Source organism: Natrix helvetica (genome assembly GCF_964273705.1).
Source record: "Natrix helvetica genome assembly, chromosome: 1".
NCBI lineage: Eukaryota > Metazoa > Chordata > Lepidosauria > Squamata > Natricidae > Natrix > Natrix helvetica.
In genome coordinates this window covers 122,051,424-122,070,483 of record NC_138548.1, presented here as the reverse complement: position 1 = coordinate 122,070,483, position 19,060 = coordinate 122,051,424, and the positions used below count along the sequence as shown (strand labels likewise).

General features: G+C 35.9%; 1 protein-coding gene across 1 annotated transcript; it reads right to left on the bottom strand.

Annotated features, from left to right (window-relative positions):
- Positions 1–93: 93 nt before the first annotated feature.
- LPXN (leupaxin) lies at positions 94–17,184 on the bottom strand. The gene is made up of 9 exons (XM_081934847.1): positions 17,028–17,184; positions 13,050–13,216; positions 12,609–12,664; positions 11,163–11,265; positions 9,890–10,057; positions 9,369–9,542; positions 9,117–9,198; positions 2,005–2,153; positions 94–1,312 (listed from the first exon to the last, which is right to left on the bottom strand). Exons 1-9 carry the CDS (start codon positions 17,038–17,040, stop codon positions 1,040–1,042), a joined length of 1,185 nt encoding a protein of 394 aa, XP_081790973.1. The 5' UTR covers positions 17,041–17,184; the 3' UTR covers positions 94–1,039.
- Between the last annotated feature and the right edge of the window lie 1,876 nt (positions 17,185–19,060).

The window sequence follows — 19,060 nt, the reverse complement described above, 5'->3', positions numbered from 1 at the left end:
TTAATAGTAACATAGTAAAAATCTTAACTTATTTTTATGCTAATCAACATCAACCAGATTTACATACAAAATACTGTAGTTTAAAAAAATCAAACACACAACATTTCATGACCAACAGGAAAATAAAATTTATTCTTCTTTATATATTGTTTAATTGTTTACAAGCAAGATAATGAAAACAAAGACATTTTTCATCATAGTGTGTATGAAACCTAAGAAGATAAAAATAATCTGGCAAGGGATTTCAAAACATTTATATACCTTAATGGAATACTGCTGCCAGAGCCATTCAGAATGAGTAGGATTGGATGGGCAAGATGTAAGCGGTGTAGCAGAGGGAGAAGTACACCGATTCAATATCATTTACTCCACAGACCATATTTGCATCGACAGTGCAATTTTGTACAAGTCTAACATTAAAAAGCCACTGATTTCAAGATGCATTGGCATATCTTCCCCTTGTCAACTAAATAAAATTTTAAATGGGATTATCCTACTCAGAACAGTTTTATCCACCCTGATCAGGAAGTAAGCCCAAGTGGCTTTTGAAAAGAAAATTCTGCAATTTGCAGCATATCTACTTCAAGACATCATTGATCTCTGTTATTAGTTACAAAAATTATAGAAGTAATGAAAGCTATTTCTGCAGATGAATATGTGTTAGTTAAAAAACGAACTTGTTCTTATCAGCTGAAAAAAACACCTCAAAAAACATTTATATATGCGCTTAATATCGGTATTTCTAAAAAAAAACAACCAGATCTCCAGATAATGAATTCTAGTAAAGTTATTTAAATTCAACACAAAAGCTACATACATAACAGTTGGTTAATTTGAAAACACTAAAGTATAATAGTGTGTTACAATATTGGCCAAATTACCATAGTTGTTATTATATTTAATGTTGCCTAATTTTATGGTTTTTTTACTCAAGAGAAAATCTCAGGAAGCTCTATACACCAAGGAAGTGTCCTGGATTGCAGTCTTATGTTTTTGTTTTGCAATAACGTTCTTGAGAACAGTAATGTTTCCCACACTTTTAAGTTAAACGGAAGAGTTTTGCAAAGCAAGAGTGACAGTAGGCTTTACCATTCTGCTCCTGAAAAGTACCATTGTGCAACTGAGTAAGGCAAAAGGCACAAACCAAGTGCTCTGGGTGAAACTTGTGCCCCATGGCTCTGACACACCGTCCAACAATAGGTTTTCCACAACCATGGCACACTGTTCCCTGATGATGATGGAAGTGAAGCTCACAGTATGGCTGACCGTTCAGTTCAAAGAAAGAACCATCAGTAAAACTGCAGAGACAATCCTGAAAACAGAGGAAAGGAGCTTGTGTCAGGGTATAAAAATATTTCTGAGATTGGCATATGGTTAGATTTTTCCCAGTGCTGCATTGGGCAAAAGTACCCTGGTTGCTAGTCCATTACTATTTAAAATAAATAACTTTGGCTGTTTTTTTTTTCCTAATTCTTTTATTTTATTCTTGGAATGATGTTTGAAACATAAACCCATGCAGAATAGGAGCTTACAAAAATAGCTAATCCTGCCCAAGGGTTTCCAATGCAAGTATCCAGGTCAACATAAGGACACTCAAGAATGGGCCCACCTTTTGCTAATATGAGAGCTCAAACCGTGTTGCAGTGTTGTCTTCCACTTTTAACAAAATTAACATGCTGCCATCAATATTTGGAAAGTGTGTTTATATATGTATGTGTATGCATGTAGTGTACACACACACAAAAATACACACATTCTTTATAGCGCAGGTTTAATATCAGACTTTAATATTTTTAGTTTGAGATACTTCCCTATATCAAGATATAAATAACAAATCAATTAGCTGGCATTTAAGAAGTCTAGTTATATGCAGGGTGATGACCAAAGTCTATCTGGAGCCTCTTAAATATTGGCTGTACCACTAACCAAATCCCACCACATAAAGGCCCCATCACTGCCAGCTACCCAAACATGTACTAACTTTGGGTGATTCTACATACTTACTCTGCACACAAAACATTCAGGATGCCATACGGCATTCAGAGCTGACAAATATTGATTCATCACATGACGATCACAGCCTCTGCATTTGGGAGAAAAAATGTTCTGGAAATCTTTCTGGCAGTATGGCTTCCCATCTTTCACTTGGAAACCTACAGAAGGAGGTTTGGGAACATAATAATTAAAAACAATCAGTTTGTCACACAAACACAAAGGCATGCTTTCTCTTTGCTTGGAAAAGCAGTAGGAAAGGAGAGGCTCCTTTATTAGGGTCCCTGATCTTCAGGCTAGTTCAACGTTGATCTGTTAAAGATCTTGGTTCTCAAAGCGAGAAATATTTTGACATGCATTTCTTTTTATGAGTTCTTACAAATTGCAGGAGTGAATGTTTTGCCATAAAGGCAGAAAGAAACAGGGTGGAGACAGGAAGAGAAGGATAGGGAGATGGGGACTTAAGGGACTAGTAGAAAGGAATCTGTAATTAATGTTTTTCTGTGATTAATGGTTTTCTATTAGCTTCCATACAAGAAATGCAGTAGAAGATATTACATCACTGCCATTTAACTCTAACTAGATTAGCATAAATGTTTCATAGTCATTCATCAAATTGTTATAGGGCTTGGAATCAGAAAGGATCTTTTTTTTCAGTGTGGTAGACTTGTAAAAAGGTGGTGAATTATTGGAAGATGCTATTTAAAGTTAGAATAATAACTAAACAAAAAGTAGAATGCATTCAAGAGTGACGATTATTACATATTTTTGAGGGTGATAACTCTAAATAAGTATTCTTACTCCTGGCTGCAGAATTGAAAATTGCTCAAAACTGAAATTTATAGATAGCCTGTCATTGAATAATTGGCATGGAAAAGCATGGCCAATTGTTCTTATGGAAAAAGTGACTGATAAAATTTTAATCCTGTCTTCTCTAAGTGATGAATCACATTTTTATTGGTTCTGGAAAGATTATATACAGTAAGTTGTGCTTCTAATAATAAATCTTCTACTGATAAATGCTATGATAGAATGTTGACAGTTTGACATTGCTATTTTATATTCTTGTTTCTTTTTGCTTTACAGAGTAATAAACATTAAAAAATTAAAAATAGGTTGTGGCATTCTACAATATATAGTAAAGGAAGCAATACATGTTTAATGCATGCATGAATGACATACATTAAAAAGTCTAGTTCTAAAAATAACACCTATAATGGAATAGCTGTGGCCAGCAAAGATGAATGGAGACAAGTGGGTAAAGAATTTGGTCATAGATTGGATATAATATTGTGACTATGACCACATGTGCTCTATTTGTTTGCTGGAGCTTTTGAATTATGGTAGCTTGATTGCTTCCTGGGAAGAACATGTCCAAAATGACCACATATGGGTTAGGACTGATAAGGACTGAGATTCTCAGCAAAAGGCAGCCAGGAATCTCCAGCTAGAATCTACCTTGAATGTTACCCTCTGTATACCAGAGATAGATAGATAAATAGATAGATAAATAGATAGATAAATAGATAGATAGATAGATGATAGATAGATAGATAGATAGATAGATAGATAGATAGATAGATAGATGATAGATAGATGACTAAATATTTACGTTGATTTCTAAGGTTTAAAGACTTAATTATAATATTACATAACACAGAATAACAGAGGTGGAAGGGACCTTGGAAGTCTTCTAGTCCAAGTCTTAAATGACATTATTAATTATTGTTGATTAATAATAACAAATTATTTCTTAATCATTATTAATTACGTATTATTTTATTGCATAGCTTAATAAAAGAAATATTATTATAATCCAGTTCTCTGAAGTAGCTTTTACAATGCAACATAAAAGGTGGAATAAAGTGGCAAAAAATGACATCCCAGATCTCTGTGGAGCAGTATAACTCAGGATGTTCTCATTTTTGCCAATCTATGTAGAATGTGTGCAATATACATAAACTCAGTGTGGAGAGATTTCTATACATTCTATGAATTGGTGACCAAGCTGGACAAAGAAAATGATGCCCATATGTTTTCCTGCACCCTTGTGAGTATGGTGGAGCTTTATATTTTCTAGAATAAAAGCAGGCCCCCTTTTACAAGCCCATTCTGCTCTATATAAAGTTTTACATTATACTAGAATGAAATACTTTGAACATAAAATACAAGCATGCTGTGAATCTGTTAATGCATATGTTAATATGCAAAAACTATAATAATGAAAGTGCATTCACAAGAAGTTACGTGACAAATATTTTCAACAGGGGGCTCTAAGATCAGAGTTAGTGCTTTTCATGAGCTGACTATATCAGAGAGTTTAAGAGGAAAGTTATTGGGCCAGTAAGTAAAGACTAAAAGATTTGCTGTTATGACCACAAGAGGATTCCACGAAGTGAACCCAAAAAACAGATCTATTATCAGTGTAGATGAACCATTCTAGGCAGAATTCTAGAACATTAAGTTCTGCCCCCTTATCTTTCACACAAAACAGATAAACATGAACATTTAGATTTTTAGATTTGCTCTGTTTCAAGAAAGCCTAAGATTCCCCACATAGCTTAAAGAGAAAAAAATCACCCCAGCCACCACAGTAAAGTCAAATCGCTGTGATGCAGAAAAATGGAGGATTTAAAAAAAAAACATTTTGAAGCAAAAATAAGGATGAGTTTCAAATGAGAAGTCATTAAAAATAGAGCTTGATATTGGGAACCAATGACGTGTGGTGAGGTTTATGACTGGTGAGGCACTGACCCAGTGGTGGGTTTCAAATTTTTTTAGACTTGTGGACTTCAACTCCCAGAATTCCACAGCCAGGCATGCTCAGTTCCGATTTAAAGTGACAGCATTTGTTTTTCTCCTTTGCGAAAGAAGATTTTTTCTTTTTCTTCTCCCTTCCCCTCCTTCCTCCCTCTCTCCCTCCCTCCCCCTCTCTCAAACACACAACACACACAGAGAGAGAAGTTGGATTGGACTACACACACTTTCCCCTAGCCCCGGAAGGATCCAGCCCAGCTTCACTGATTGCAGTTTGAAAAGGCAATGTGGCTCTGCCTGCAATCAAACTACACTTTGAAGTTTGAAGTTTGAATTCCTCCCCATCCCTCTGACCCACACGTACCTTTTCCAGCTGTTTCAGAGAGGATTTCAACTCTGCTCTTGCCTCGTGTCCTCTGAAGAAGCCCAGCCCAAAGGAGCACCCTCTACTATGAGGTAGGAGAACTGCGTGCCTCACCTACATCAGGAATTTTTAGGCTTTTAACCCTTGCTTAACTCTTCTCGAGTGATCATAAAATGCCTAAAGTCAGACTAGATGAGGCATGCAGTTCTCCCGCCTCATAGTCGAGGGCGCTTTTTAGAGGCTTTTTTAAACAGTTAAGCAGAGTCATCCACGGTGAGGCAGCAACTAGCTCAGCCTGACCTCAGCTCTCGCCTTTTTCCTTTTACATTTTTTTCTTTTCATGATGACAGTGGTGCCTCCCCTGACTGCATGTCACTGTTAGGAACATATGCAATTTGATTTCCTCTAAACTTTACTAGTGGTAAAGTGCAATGCCTGGCTGAACTTGTCTAACAAATATCAGTATGGTTAATATTTGAATGAGAAACTACCCAGATATCCCAGGCCTCAAAACTGCAAGAATACAGTCATCAAGAGTTCAACTCAATTTGCTAAATATTTACTTTTTAGATCAAACTGAGAAATTGAAGAATATTCTAAGAGGCAATGACAACTATATTTTGGTAATGACATGGTCAAGAAAAATGCATGGCTGTTTCCATGTAGATCAACTCAAGGGTATATTTATCTAAACTTCCTTATATAGAATTTTATTAGATAATAAATCTATAAATCTATAATTTATCTTATCTATCTATCTATTATATTATCTATTTTATTAGATGATAAATCTATAAATTTATTAGATAATAAATATATCTAATAATTTATTAGATATATATTTATCTAAACTTTCTTATATAGAAGTGTAAGCTACAGGCTGCCGCTAACAAAAGAAAAACCAATCTTACCTACTTAAATGCTTGGGATATTTTATAGCACAAGTTATTTGCGGATACTATAGCGTGGGATTTTTTTTAGGTAGATAATAGTTTATAATGCTTCTTTTGGACTCCACAATCTCTAGAAAGGTATCTATACACTATTTCCAATGAATTTGCTTAGTCTTCCTATACTTACCTCATCCTTGATAAATATTTTCTATTGTCTTCAGGAAAATTATAGAATATTTTTATAAGGTTAGAGTGAACAGGTTTGCCTCAGTTACTAAGACTGTGCAGTGCAAACAACAACAACAACAACAACAACAACAACAACAACAACAATAATAATAATAATAATAATAATAATCCCTCCAAGGAGCTTTACCTTGTTGTGATGGAGGGGCTTGTGTGCTCTAGTGATCCTAAGGGCTATGCTGAACAGGTGCAACCATATCAGACAGGTCTTAGGTGAAGGGCCAGACAAAATTTGCTCCACAACCCATTCAAACATGGTGAATACGAGAAAAAAGTTTTTTGCTCATTTCCATTCAGATCCTTCTAATTGCTGGGACTGATAATACAGTTGAAAGGTTGTTTTGTTTCTGGGACTCTGAGCTACTAGATATGTTAGAGCTCTGTTGGGTTGTAGACTGGATTTTTATGTTGAGGCCCATTAATATTTATAGAAATCGCGTTATTTATGGAATTACTTTATTTCAAAAATGGGGTTCAAAAAATCCATTGGACATTGTGAGCAGAAAGTGGAGAACAGTTAAATTAAATCAATTATTGCAATGACTATCTTAAGAACTTTCCTTGACTTCAAATATAATTTTTTTGGACTAAAGTGTTTTTCTTTTTTATATTTTCTTTTCTTTTCCCCATTTTTCTGTACAGGTAATTCCTCAACTTACAACAGTTCAGTTAGTGACTGTTTGAAGTTAAAGTGGCACTGAAAAAAGTGATTTATGACAATTCCCCACACTTACAACCATTGTTGCATCCTCATAGTCATGTGATCAAAATCCAGACACTTGGCAACTGATTGATATATTTATGACAGTTGCAGTGTCATGCAAAGTCAATGGGGAAGCTGGATTCATTTAACAACTACGCTACAACTGTGGCAAGAAAGGTTGTAAAATGGGGCAAAACTCACTTAACAACTGTCTCGCTTAACAACAGAAATTTTGAGGTCAATTATTGTCCTAAGTCAAGGACTACCTGTATTTCTCTTTATAAAACATGTTAAGATAAAGTAAATAAACTTGATTAATAATGCTCATGCTACTAGCCAGCTTGCTACTGTTCATATTGAGTAAAAATATAATTTGGTTCACCGTAGGGTCAGCTAGTGCTTTGCTAAACTTCTGCAATTTTTACATGTTTCAAGAACAATCCATAATTGCACAAAGCGGTTATTGCACTGGAATCTGAGTCACCCTACCAAAGATGAAGAAATTGCTGTCAATGCAATAAAGTTCTGAAAGTTGCTTCTGAAAGCATGAAGCAATAACAGAGCTCAATGCTCAGGGGAAATTCTCCCACATGGCCAAGAGAGAAAGAATAGTGCCCTTGGGTTTGCCTAAAAGACTTAATTTAGTTAGAATCCAGCTCATCTCTAAATTGACCTGTAAAACTTTTTGCATTTTAGTTCTAATTAGGAGCTTGGGGACTCGAGTTTCCCCGATAGGGGCTCAGAGATCCACTAGGAGCTAATTACTGGTCCTCAATTCCTGGTGTCCTATTAGTGCTCGCCTGTGATCAAATCCCACTGTGAATGTGCTGATGCTTTTCTGATTGTTGTTTGTCAAGCAGAAAAAAAAAACAATTATTTGCAGCATGCTACCCTGGAAAAATGAAATTGAAACACTTTAATCAGTGCTCCCTTCTGATGCTCTGTGTATCAGCTTACACTCGGGAGAGATTCAAACACATTCCAAGAAAATTATGATACTGGCAGTCATTAGAAGACAACTGCTATTACCAGAGTGACCATACATGCATGCCGTGCTATTTCCTTAGAAAGCAGACAATATGGTGGGGTCCTTGGTATTCTCTGAGCTTGATAGTTTTCTTGCAGACGTTTCATCATCCAATGAGGTAACGTCATCAGTGCTTTATCTAGTTTGATAATGAAACGTCTGCAAGAAAACAACCAAGCTCCGAGAGCACCTAGGACCTCACAGTTCAAGCCCAAGCTACAAATATTACCTTCTATCAGCAGACAACATGATATGACAGGAAGAAAAAGCACATGAAATAGTAAAAAAAAATTAAATGCATGAGATAAATGAAAGGAAACAAGTTGCAGCCAATTTATGCTGCCATCATTTATGACGCCTTCACACTTTCTGGTCTTGTGAACTTTATGTCCCTCCATCAAGACTATGCTCAACTTCAGCCATTACTTTTTGTTCTTCAAGGATTCTGTCTCCTCTTTAGAAACACTTATTAACTCCATTCAACCACACCTTTTTCTAACTTCTCCTTTTCTCAGTGCAGTCACTCTTCCTTCACATATTTGCTTTACAGTTCAGCTCCCATTCTTTCTCCCTGTATAACTGAACCACCTAAGGTACTTCTTTAGTCCTCTCATTTTTGAACCCAATCCACATCCATTTAGCACCCATTAACTCATTCATTCATTCATTCATTCTTCCTTCATCCTATCTTTTTTGATTTCTTGTAGATGTAAATACCCCATTTTCTCTGCATCCATCATTTACATATTTCTCCTGATATACCAAATTCTGATTTCTATATAACAAATGCAGCCAGAAGCATACATTTATCCACAGCTGTTTTTGCATTTTTCAACAAGATTCTTTATTCCATCCTACTGATGGAGAATGCCTTTCTAATGGCATTTTCCATCTTTAAAAATTCTCCATCTATTTTCTCATTTGTAAATTCATATACAGCACCTCCTTGAATTTTTCTTGTGTATAATATTGAATCACTTTCTGCAGAGTTAGAATGAGACATTTGGGGCTAAGAATACTTCCACTTGGAAATGTTTCATATTCACCTCCCTAGATTACATTTATATCAATAGATAAAGACATTAAACAAGCTTGCAAAAGCTAAGCCAGGAACTTTGAGAAATAATGACTCACCATCATCGCCAAAAACAGTCCCACAATGTGTACAAAAGAAATGCTCAGGGTGCCAAGTCTGATCCATAGCTGTTAGGATTTTCTGCAAAGAAAACAAAAAGCTTTACTGGAATAATCTTATATATGATGAATATATCTTTGGTACATGGAACAGGAAGGGTGGCATATTTTGTCTTTAGCCTCAGATAGCTAATGTTTGGGACCAGTTATGAAGGCAGTTGATTACCAGAAGGCAGAAACAGTGATACATACCTCCTGGATGGGTGCAGTACAGTAAGCACAGCGAGGAGAGAAGAGCTGATGGTAGTCTTCTTGGCAGTAAGCTTGGTTGTCCCGCTCAAAGAATGGCCTGGAACCTATTTCTTTTCCACAATGGGTGCATGTGAAGTGTTCAGGATGCCATGTATTTCCCAGAGCTGTAACCACCTAGAATTCATTAAAAGATTAGTTGAAGCCATTGGATAAAGATACATCACTCTCTACAGTGCAGACTCTCTCAAACAGAAGCTACATATTCTCAAAGATGCTCTGTTTCACATCAAGATCCCCTCATTGGCTAAGTGAGCAACGGAAGCTCTTTAGGCTAAGACATAAAGATTCTCAGTGATAAAATTGCAAAAGAAGAAACTCTAATTTGCCTTCTTAATTATAGATGCCATGCAGTTTAAAAGTGTGACAAATATGCAATTGATCGTAGCAACCTCGGTGAGACTGAGAATGGTAGAAAGAGGAGATAGTTACTGTAGATCCACAGTTCCCATCCCCATGCTTACCTTTCCAGCAATAGGTTTCTGGCAAGAGGCACAGTTACCCTTAGGCACAGTAGCAACGCCAAGGTCCTGCATATCATGAGTCAAACTCTTCAATATGCTGTCTAGGTTGTCAGTGGTGTTCCCTTCTGCTGATGTTGACTGGCCAGAAGTGGCCAGGTCATCTGCGACCTACCAGAGAATAAATAATTTGCAATCTCTATCATTTTGAGTAGCTTCCTCTGCTTCCAGGACAGGTATTTATTGATCTATTAACCTGCAAGATTTTCACACTTTTGTAAAATGTTTCCGATGACATATAACTCTCACATATATCCCCCATATCTTTTCTTTCCTGAAAAAAAAATGTTTGGAACAAACTGAATCATGCTTTTCTATTTGAATGGCAAATTTAAGAACCCTTAATTATGTAATACTGTAAGGACATGGTTCTTAAACATGTTCCTTTTTATTTTATACATTCATCTGCACAAGGCTTTTAGCTCCCCTAACTTCCTATGCTCAAACTACATCCCCAAACTATATTATGAAACCTTGCTTGTTTCCACATCTGAAACATAGGCAGTCAGGGAGGCTGCAGAGTGATCAAAGATGGAGGACCAAGGAAAAAAAGAGCCAAGAACCACATGCAATCATAAATTAGATATACACAGAAGCATATTATAATATAATATACACAACCACTGTGAGAAATAATAAGACATCCAGAACAATAGTATTTATGATAGCCTCCATTCTTAATTCCTAAGTATTTTTAAACCCCGTACTCTCCCTTTATGATTTTTTTCCTGTCAATGAGAATTTGAAGTATGCAAGCTGACTTTAATGTAGACAAGGTCCACCTTTCCTTAATTTATTTACCAGTGTTTTTCAACCTTGGCAACTTCAGTATGTGTGGACTTCAACTCCTAGAATCGGGAGTTTATTATACTCTGTATAAACAATCAGTTTTCATTTCAAAAGGTATTTAAGTTACAATCCGAATAGAATAGAATAACAGAATTGGAAGGGACCTTGAAGGTCTTCTAGTCCAACCTTTGCTTAGGCAGGAAACCCTACACCATTTCAGGCAAATGGCTATCCAACATCTTCTTTAAAACGTCTAGTGTTGGAGCTTCGACAACTTCTGGAGGCAAGTTGTTCCACTGATTAATTGTTCTGTCAGGAAATTTCTCCTTAGTTCTAAGTTGCTTCTCTCCTTGATTAGTTTCCAACCATTGCTTCCTGCCCTGCCCTCAAGTGCTTTGGAGAATAGTTTGACTCCTTCTTTATTCACCTTGGACTGGATTGTTCCTAAGCAAGCCAAAATATCATCCAGTTCCTGAGCAACTGAGGTAGTAGATGAGGAGGACACCGTTGGCCGTGGAGGTAAAACTTTGCTACAAAAAATAAAAATATTTATGATCAACCTAGTGAAAGGAATGAAGAAGTAAATCTTTAAATTCTTGCATATACTATCATTCTATCTATCATTATGTATAATATACCTTCTCAAAAAAAGAACCCACTATTTCAGTTATTTACAATACCTTATTGGTCTCAAAAGTTCATCTCGGAATATGACTCAAATTTATGAATGGCAAAACCTGTGATTTATTTGCTGTTTTACTGTATTAGGCAAGCAATAATTCTGCCTGTCCTCTTACTGACTTCCCATTTTCCATACAGTACTGATAGATTGCATGCATGTATAAAACAACCCAATTTGTGCTGTAGAAATTTAATGCAATATGTGGAGGTCACACATTTTCGTGTCATTTGATTCATCTGTCCTTTGCTCATCATCCTTAAGTGATGAACTGGCAAATCAAAATATTCCTTTCATAAAGCAGTTGAAACTTTTACTGTGAAGAAAAAAATACTGAGTTGTAACACTCAATTTTTATGCTAATGTCTGAGCTAATTTATTAATTTTAAGTCACCCTAAAATTTTCTGGTTAGATGGTACAAGTGTATGGTATACGGATAATAAAATATTTTTCCAATACAATTTTCACCCACTCTGCAAGCCAAAAATTATATTATATACTAAATTACCCAGGGTTCTTGGAAATAAGGATGAATAATTTCCAGTGCTTTATATTTCTCACTCAGGATATATTTACATTCAGCCTTGTGAGTACCGTACAGATAAATATTCTTCCTGTTTAAATGTTATTTAAAATACCAACTTGAGTCCCTGTTTTGAAAATTAGTGACATTATTATAACCATTTGTGATGTTAACAGAAACTAAAATAAAGTGACTCGATTGTAGCATCCTAGTAGAAGATGATTGTGAGTAACCTGGAATTAATGGCTAGGGAAAATTGATAAACTTTTGTGTATATACAGTAACAGTGTAACAGGCTACATACACCCTGGCACACATTTCTTGATTGGGAAAGCTCCATCTCATTCCAATAAGGTGCCACAATGTTCTATCAAAATGCAAAATATGCCTTGGTAACTCCAACCTATAGATAGTGACCCATCTGTTGGATAATAAAACAGCCACACTTACATTGGTAAATGTCCTTAGAAACCTTTACTTAGTCCAATGGAAACTGCTTAAAATGTCATATTACAGTTTGGAAATGAGCTTTTGTAATGAAATTGATCTTTCTAATTTCTTTACTCAAGCATAGACAAGTGAGGACAGCGATACAGCTTTAGAAGACATGAAATGCAAAACAGTAGTATAATTTGAGGTATGTTTATCTTTTTTCTGTAATAATAGATACCTGTAAATATTAACTGCATCTTCTTTGTGAGTTTGAACATTGCATGCTGGTTCTACCTGGAAATATATATAGAGAAGATACATGTAAGAATACTGCCTATTCCCAAAGTCACTGAAGAAAATGCTCAGTATCTGGTTATTATTATGCTGATAACTCCAACCGTTCAGAAAATGTTCCACTGCCCTGTACTTTTAAAGCAGCCTCTAAACTACCATCTTCCATTCTGCAACCAGTTATTATACATGTTGTAATGATCAACTATGTTTCAGATGCAAATTGGAGGGAAAGGCAAGCAAACAGACTATTCAGTAAAGAATCTGCTATATATCAAAACAGGGCTGAGCCAAGGGTTAGAATGAATTTTCTAGCAGGGTCAAATTAGTGAGCACTTCCTTTCATAACTTGTAGCTTCCTAAGACTTATATAGCTTAAGAAAAATACCTTTTGGGCTTCTTGAGGTGTTAATTTGTGGTGTTGAGTTAAATGGCTTTCTGTTGTTGCTACTGGTTTTGGTTTGTTGTCGCGCTCCAGAAGAAAGCAAACAGTTGGGTCTGAGTCATTCACACTCAGACTCTCCGTGGTTTGTTCCAGTTCTGCCAACAAAGCATCTAAACAAAACCATTATAGTTCAAATACATCCATCTTTTTGTCTTAATTTTCTACAAGCCCTTTGGTATGTGCGTCCCATCTCACTGTGAGTTCTTTAGCAGCAAAAGAACTCTATTGCATTTGTGAAACTACAATACTGCTATCGAATGTCTCCTTGATCTATGATGGCCTAGGCTGGGGCAAACAGGAGTGAAGAAAAAGACCTCTTGCTATTCCAGACTGCTACCATTATAGAAAACACCAAACTATATCTTGTAACAGAGAGGCGAAAAAGAATCAATTTAGGGATTATTCTATCCTTCCCAGAATGAACGTATTCACAGAAAAAGGTGGGTCCAAAAGCTAAGTATGACCAAGAGATGGAAATCCCAAATTACTATAATCCTGTAGAAAAATATGAGAAAGGGAGGCAATAACTATCCACACAAAGTTCCTTCTGGGGCAAGTCTTGTCAATATAGTCATTAAAACTATGTAAAAGATACAATCCATGAAAAAATTAAAATAATTCAGTGAGAGAATTATCTAGTGATAGCACTGCCTTAGCCGAAAATATAAAAAGTAAATGTGCTCGTTTACAACATTTCCTCAGAAAAGAAAAAACCACTATAGTCACAGAACATTTCCATTCTCAGAAACAGAATGCATGCTCTTTTAAAAAAAAGATTTTTATCTCATCCTATCTTAAAGTCTGAGTGCAGATTACCATATAGGTTCGAAGAATATTTTGGTTACACATTAATATCTGAATTTTAAATTCAGATATATATAATCTTCTCAGAGCTATCCTTCCTCTGTGCTTCCAGGGATTAGTCTCCACATCCTCTGTTCACAGTTAGCTTGTGTTTGTTGTCTCTCCTTGTAATTCAGCGAGATTGTAGCTTCTCCTCCCACAGGCAACACACTTTCCTTGTCAATGGGCAACTTCTTTAAAAGTCTGTTCATCATTTCTGCTTCCTCAAGATACCTTTTGATCATCTGTTTTCTTATCCAATCACACATACCGTTTCCCTCACACTTTAAAATATGGCTTTCTAATAATAATTAATAATAATTTATTAAATTTCTAGACCGCCCCCTCTCCCCGGAGGGACACGGGGTGGTGTACAGGCATAAATTTAAAACATATAAACAATCAAACACATAAGTAAAACCAGATTAAACAGCCCCTGTACAATTTATAAAATTAAAAACAGACCTTAAAACCAATCTTAAAAAATTTAGAAATAGGACTGAGGTGGGATAGGTGGAATTATATAATATAATATAATTACATATAATATCATATGAGGCTTTCCCCTTCACAATGTCATAGAAACAGACATCATAAAATAACCTCTTGCCCTTCTACTGTCTTGGACACACCCTTCCAAGACAGCTCTCCAAGACCAAGCCAAAGTTGGCCCTATTTTTATTGACAGTTAATTCCATGTGCCAGCCTCACGACGACTGGCATTAAAAATTAGGATAACCATTAAACATCTCACTATCTGCTGCATTTTCACGATATTTAAAATCTGACACCTCTTTCTAATCATAAGACTGTTATTTATGTATAGGCCTAACAACTTTAAAGTTAACGTCATCCTTTCATGTGTGAACACACAATGAAAAGCTAGAAACAGGAAAAATATATAAACTACATACTTGCAAATTTAACCTATTTGTCTGTTTTAGACTGCAAGACTATTTTAAACACCTTATATACTGGTGGCTTGAGTGTTGCTATATTGATTGAGACATATATGTGGACCTTATGAAACCACTTTCATATTTCAATAAATCCCTGACTGACAAAGTTCTTCTTTTCAGTTATTTCTGATTACTTCAAATGAAGACTTGCAGATATTTTTTTTAGACTGAAGAAATCTTCTGATAATATATCCTCACATCTGAAGACTGTAAAATTTTGATCTGGCTTGTAAATGCTGGCTAAGGAGCAACTACACCCTCTTGTGTAAATGATGATTAATCCTATAAATCCATATATATACTATAGGATCAAAATATTTTAAAATAATACTACTTGTATTATTATTGTACTACCCAACTCAACATTTCTGGGTGTCTCACAACAATTAAAGAAGTTACTTACAAAAAAATCAGTAAAAGATAAAAATAAAACATGGCAAATATGAGAAAGCGAGGAGTCTCCCCAAAGGACTGGGTGAAGGGCCAGGGATTCATGACTTTGGTAAAGAACAGCAGAACGGGGGCCATTCAAAACCCGGGAAGAATCACTACAGAGGTGGTATACTTCCAGAGCCCAATAAATGTTTAATTGAAAGAACCCAGAGGGTGCCAACTCTGGGCATTACCCAGAGTTACAATTTGGAAAATGGGTGGTTAGAGAAATCAATATCATAAGTAAATAACCAGTTCTAAGCTGGTCTCTTTGATTTTTGTTTATCCTCCTCAGCCTCTCTATAGTTTTTACTACCGTGACCATTGTATTGATCTCAATTAGCATGGAGCACTTTAGTTCTTGACTGGAGATCAAGTTTCAGAAAAGAGTGCAGAGCTTATAGGAACTGTTTTGCTTCTCTATCCCGCATTATTAACAATGGTATAAATAATTGTACCAGATCTGGATTCCTTGGTGCAACAAAGATCTGCTACTACTATACTGCTCTCATCAAATTGAAGTGTAAAAAAAATCCTCCTGACAAGAATTGCATTAATGAAGGCTGCTTGTTTCATCTTCATATCATATGCTCCTTGCCCAGCAATAACATCATGCAGCTGATTGCTAACTTCAAAATGATTTTGGTGGAATAAAAGTAGGATGAATGGCACTTTCTTCTTTACTAAACCTCTCTAATATAATAATTGCATTTTAAAATACTGTTAAGTCATTGTTAGTGGTATTTATATTCACTTTTCATCTTTTAAATACATATATAAAGAGGTGTACTAGTAGAGAGGGCTACCAGCATGCAAGGCATAAGGGCAAGTAGATATAACATACAAAAAGATGTTATGATGGAATCATTCTATTGTTTCATGTTGAAAACATAAAAAAATGTGTGTAGTAAAATGTTGTAGGCTTCAAGAGAAATAGCTAGAGGGGCTCCAATCTCTGTGATCTCTATTAGTCACTAGTGGCAATAGCTGATGAGCCAGAGGAAGTGAGGGCTAGCCCAGCAGGATGAAATTTAAAACACAATTTTTATTTTCCTAGCTCTACTTTAATGATGAAATGTTTGTTATTTTAATAATTTACATAATGTGTTTTTCCCTGCTGAAACAATCTTCTATTTATTGTGTCACACATCATCACATGATCAAAATATAATTTTTTAGAAAAAAAATCCTCATTAAAAATTAAAGATATACTTATTTTATTTAGTTTGTCACTCCTGTACAAGATAACAGAAATAAGAATAAATATGAACAACAAAGGAAATAGGTACAAATAAATTGAGACAATAGGACAGGGACGTTAGGCACACTGGTGCGCTTATGCATGCCCTTACAACTTCATCAGTTACTACTCCTAATTTAGGTTCTTGGTTCTTCCAACATTCTGTTTCGGTGTTAATTCACTTTTTCCTATACCAGCAAACTAGATAGGTTTCTGTGGTTTACAGAAATCCAACCATTATGGTTTGAGAAGGGAACTGTATTAATGTATACCCATCAAGCAGCAGCTAAAGGCACAAAACCTCTGCCATGTGTTCAAGTTCTCCTTGCCCTCTTCAGTTTTCTCTGTTTCTCCCATTCTGCATAAGATGAAACACTTTGCAGTACGATTACAAACCCATCACTGCAGTCCTTATTCTTTTGCTATACTACAAAAAGAATCACTTACCTAAATCATCCATGACCTATTTTCACTGGGTCTTCTTGCCTGAGTCTCTGGTAGAGAAGCAGGTTTATTGAGTAATAGAAGGGGAAATGAGCAAGATGGTGAGTGTGTAGGGCAGTACTTTGCACAGACTTTTTCAGTTCCTCACTCTAACGGCACTTCCTCTCTTCAGAAGTTAATGTTTCTTTCCCCTACTGTGGATTACCTCTTAAGCAGATTTTTCAAAAATTGTACTCAAATTGTACAACAGAAAGAGACGTGTATTTGATGTGACCATTGTGCAATTTTTTCTAAAGATAGAAATTATTTATCTTCACAGACATTAAAACTAAAACAGATAACAGAAATGAAGCATATGTAGGCATATGTCCAACATCTTCTAAAACTATTGCTACAGCACAAAATTTGCTCACTTTTTGGGAAGCTTCATAATACTGGTCATTTAACAGGAAATGTACAATTACCTGCTGAACAAGTCCAAATAATTCATGATTAATTTGGTCCTCCACGAATGATAAATAGCTCATTTCAGGCACACACACACACACACACACACACACATACACACACCTGTCTTAATTTCAGTGTCTGAAAATATGCTGAAGGACCTTAATAGCAAGCTGCATTAAATTATCTCATCAATATCAGCTGAAGGCATCCAGGCACACTAATGTATGCATTGTTCTATGTTAGATCCTGAGGATACACTAAAATTATTTGGGGATCTTAAAAAGCAGGTGTGGGAGCTCATTATAATACTGATGTGAAATGTCAACTCTATCCCCTTGCATATCAAGATTTATTTATTTTTCTGCTTGACCTCAGTCTATGCTCTACCCAAACCAAGCATAGAAAAAGACTGGGGGATAAGTCCACAGTAAACCAGATCAGTAAACTAGGTCAAATATAATTTGATTCCTCCATAGGAAACTATGATTGTCTATCAATACATGATGGGCTACAGACTCACCCCCATATATTGGTTTGAGTCAGTATTTTAACTATAAGAACCTCAAACAGGCCTCAACAGAGACATAGCCATTCCTTCTAATGGGAAATGCATATTTGCAACTGAGCAAGGGGTTTGGAGCACAGACCTCAGGAATTTAGATTAGACTCCTCCTGGGGCAGCAATAGTTTTATCCCATACACGTACTATTTTTCACATATAGTAAAGGACTTGTGTTTTAGCATTCAGTAGTTTAATTGCTGTAATTATAGAAGAATTCCCTGTACAGCTCCATATCTGGTTATTGCACTGGAAATTTTTTGTGCCTACAGCATAAGGTTTCCAGATGGAAATTTCCAGGAGGCAGAGGGCTGAAAATAAATACCTAGATATTTGAAAGGTTTCGTGGCTACTCTCATAAAATCCTGCTGCTTGGCATGTCAAACAGGCAGCTTATGCTTTGATTCTATCTTTGAAGTGATTTACAATCCCTAACTCATGAAGTTAAACAAGTATTATTTTCCTCTAAATTTTGTGTGACTCATTCCACTCCTGTATTTTGTTTTGATCCACTTGCACTGCCTAACAAGCTAAACATTGCTGTTTTAAATCTGTAATTAATATATATCAGAGGTGGGGTTGTCCACACATACTGTACATGTTTCACATACAATGTCATCTGGAACAATTTTGAAGGCTGGGTGCTTGAACTGACCACTCAGTGTCCAAACTCAGAAATGTCCAAACATTTGGATGCCTTAGATGAGCTCCATATATACAAATAACTAAAAGCTTTTCTCTCTCTCTCACTGTCCTGTGCATAAGGGACATATGGGGATATATTGATTCAAAATGTCATTAAATGTAGGCTCCTAATATTAAATAATGCAACTACAGGAGACTTAGAGGGAGGGGTCACTTTCTCTCCTTGGTTAGTTGCTAATCATTGTTTCTTGTCTTGCCTTTTGCTGCTTTGGAAAATAGCTCGACCCCCTCATCTTTGCAGGAGCCCCTCAAATATTGGAACAGTGTTATCATGCACTCCCTAGTCATTATTTTCATTAGCCTAGACTAGGGGTGTCAAACT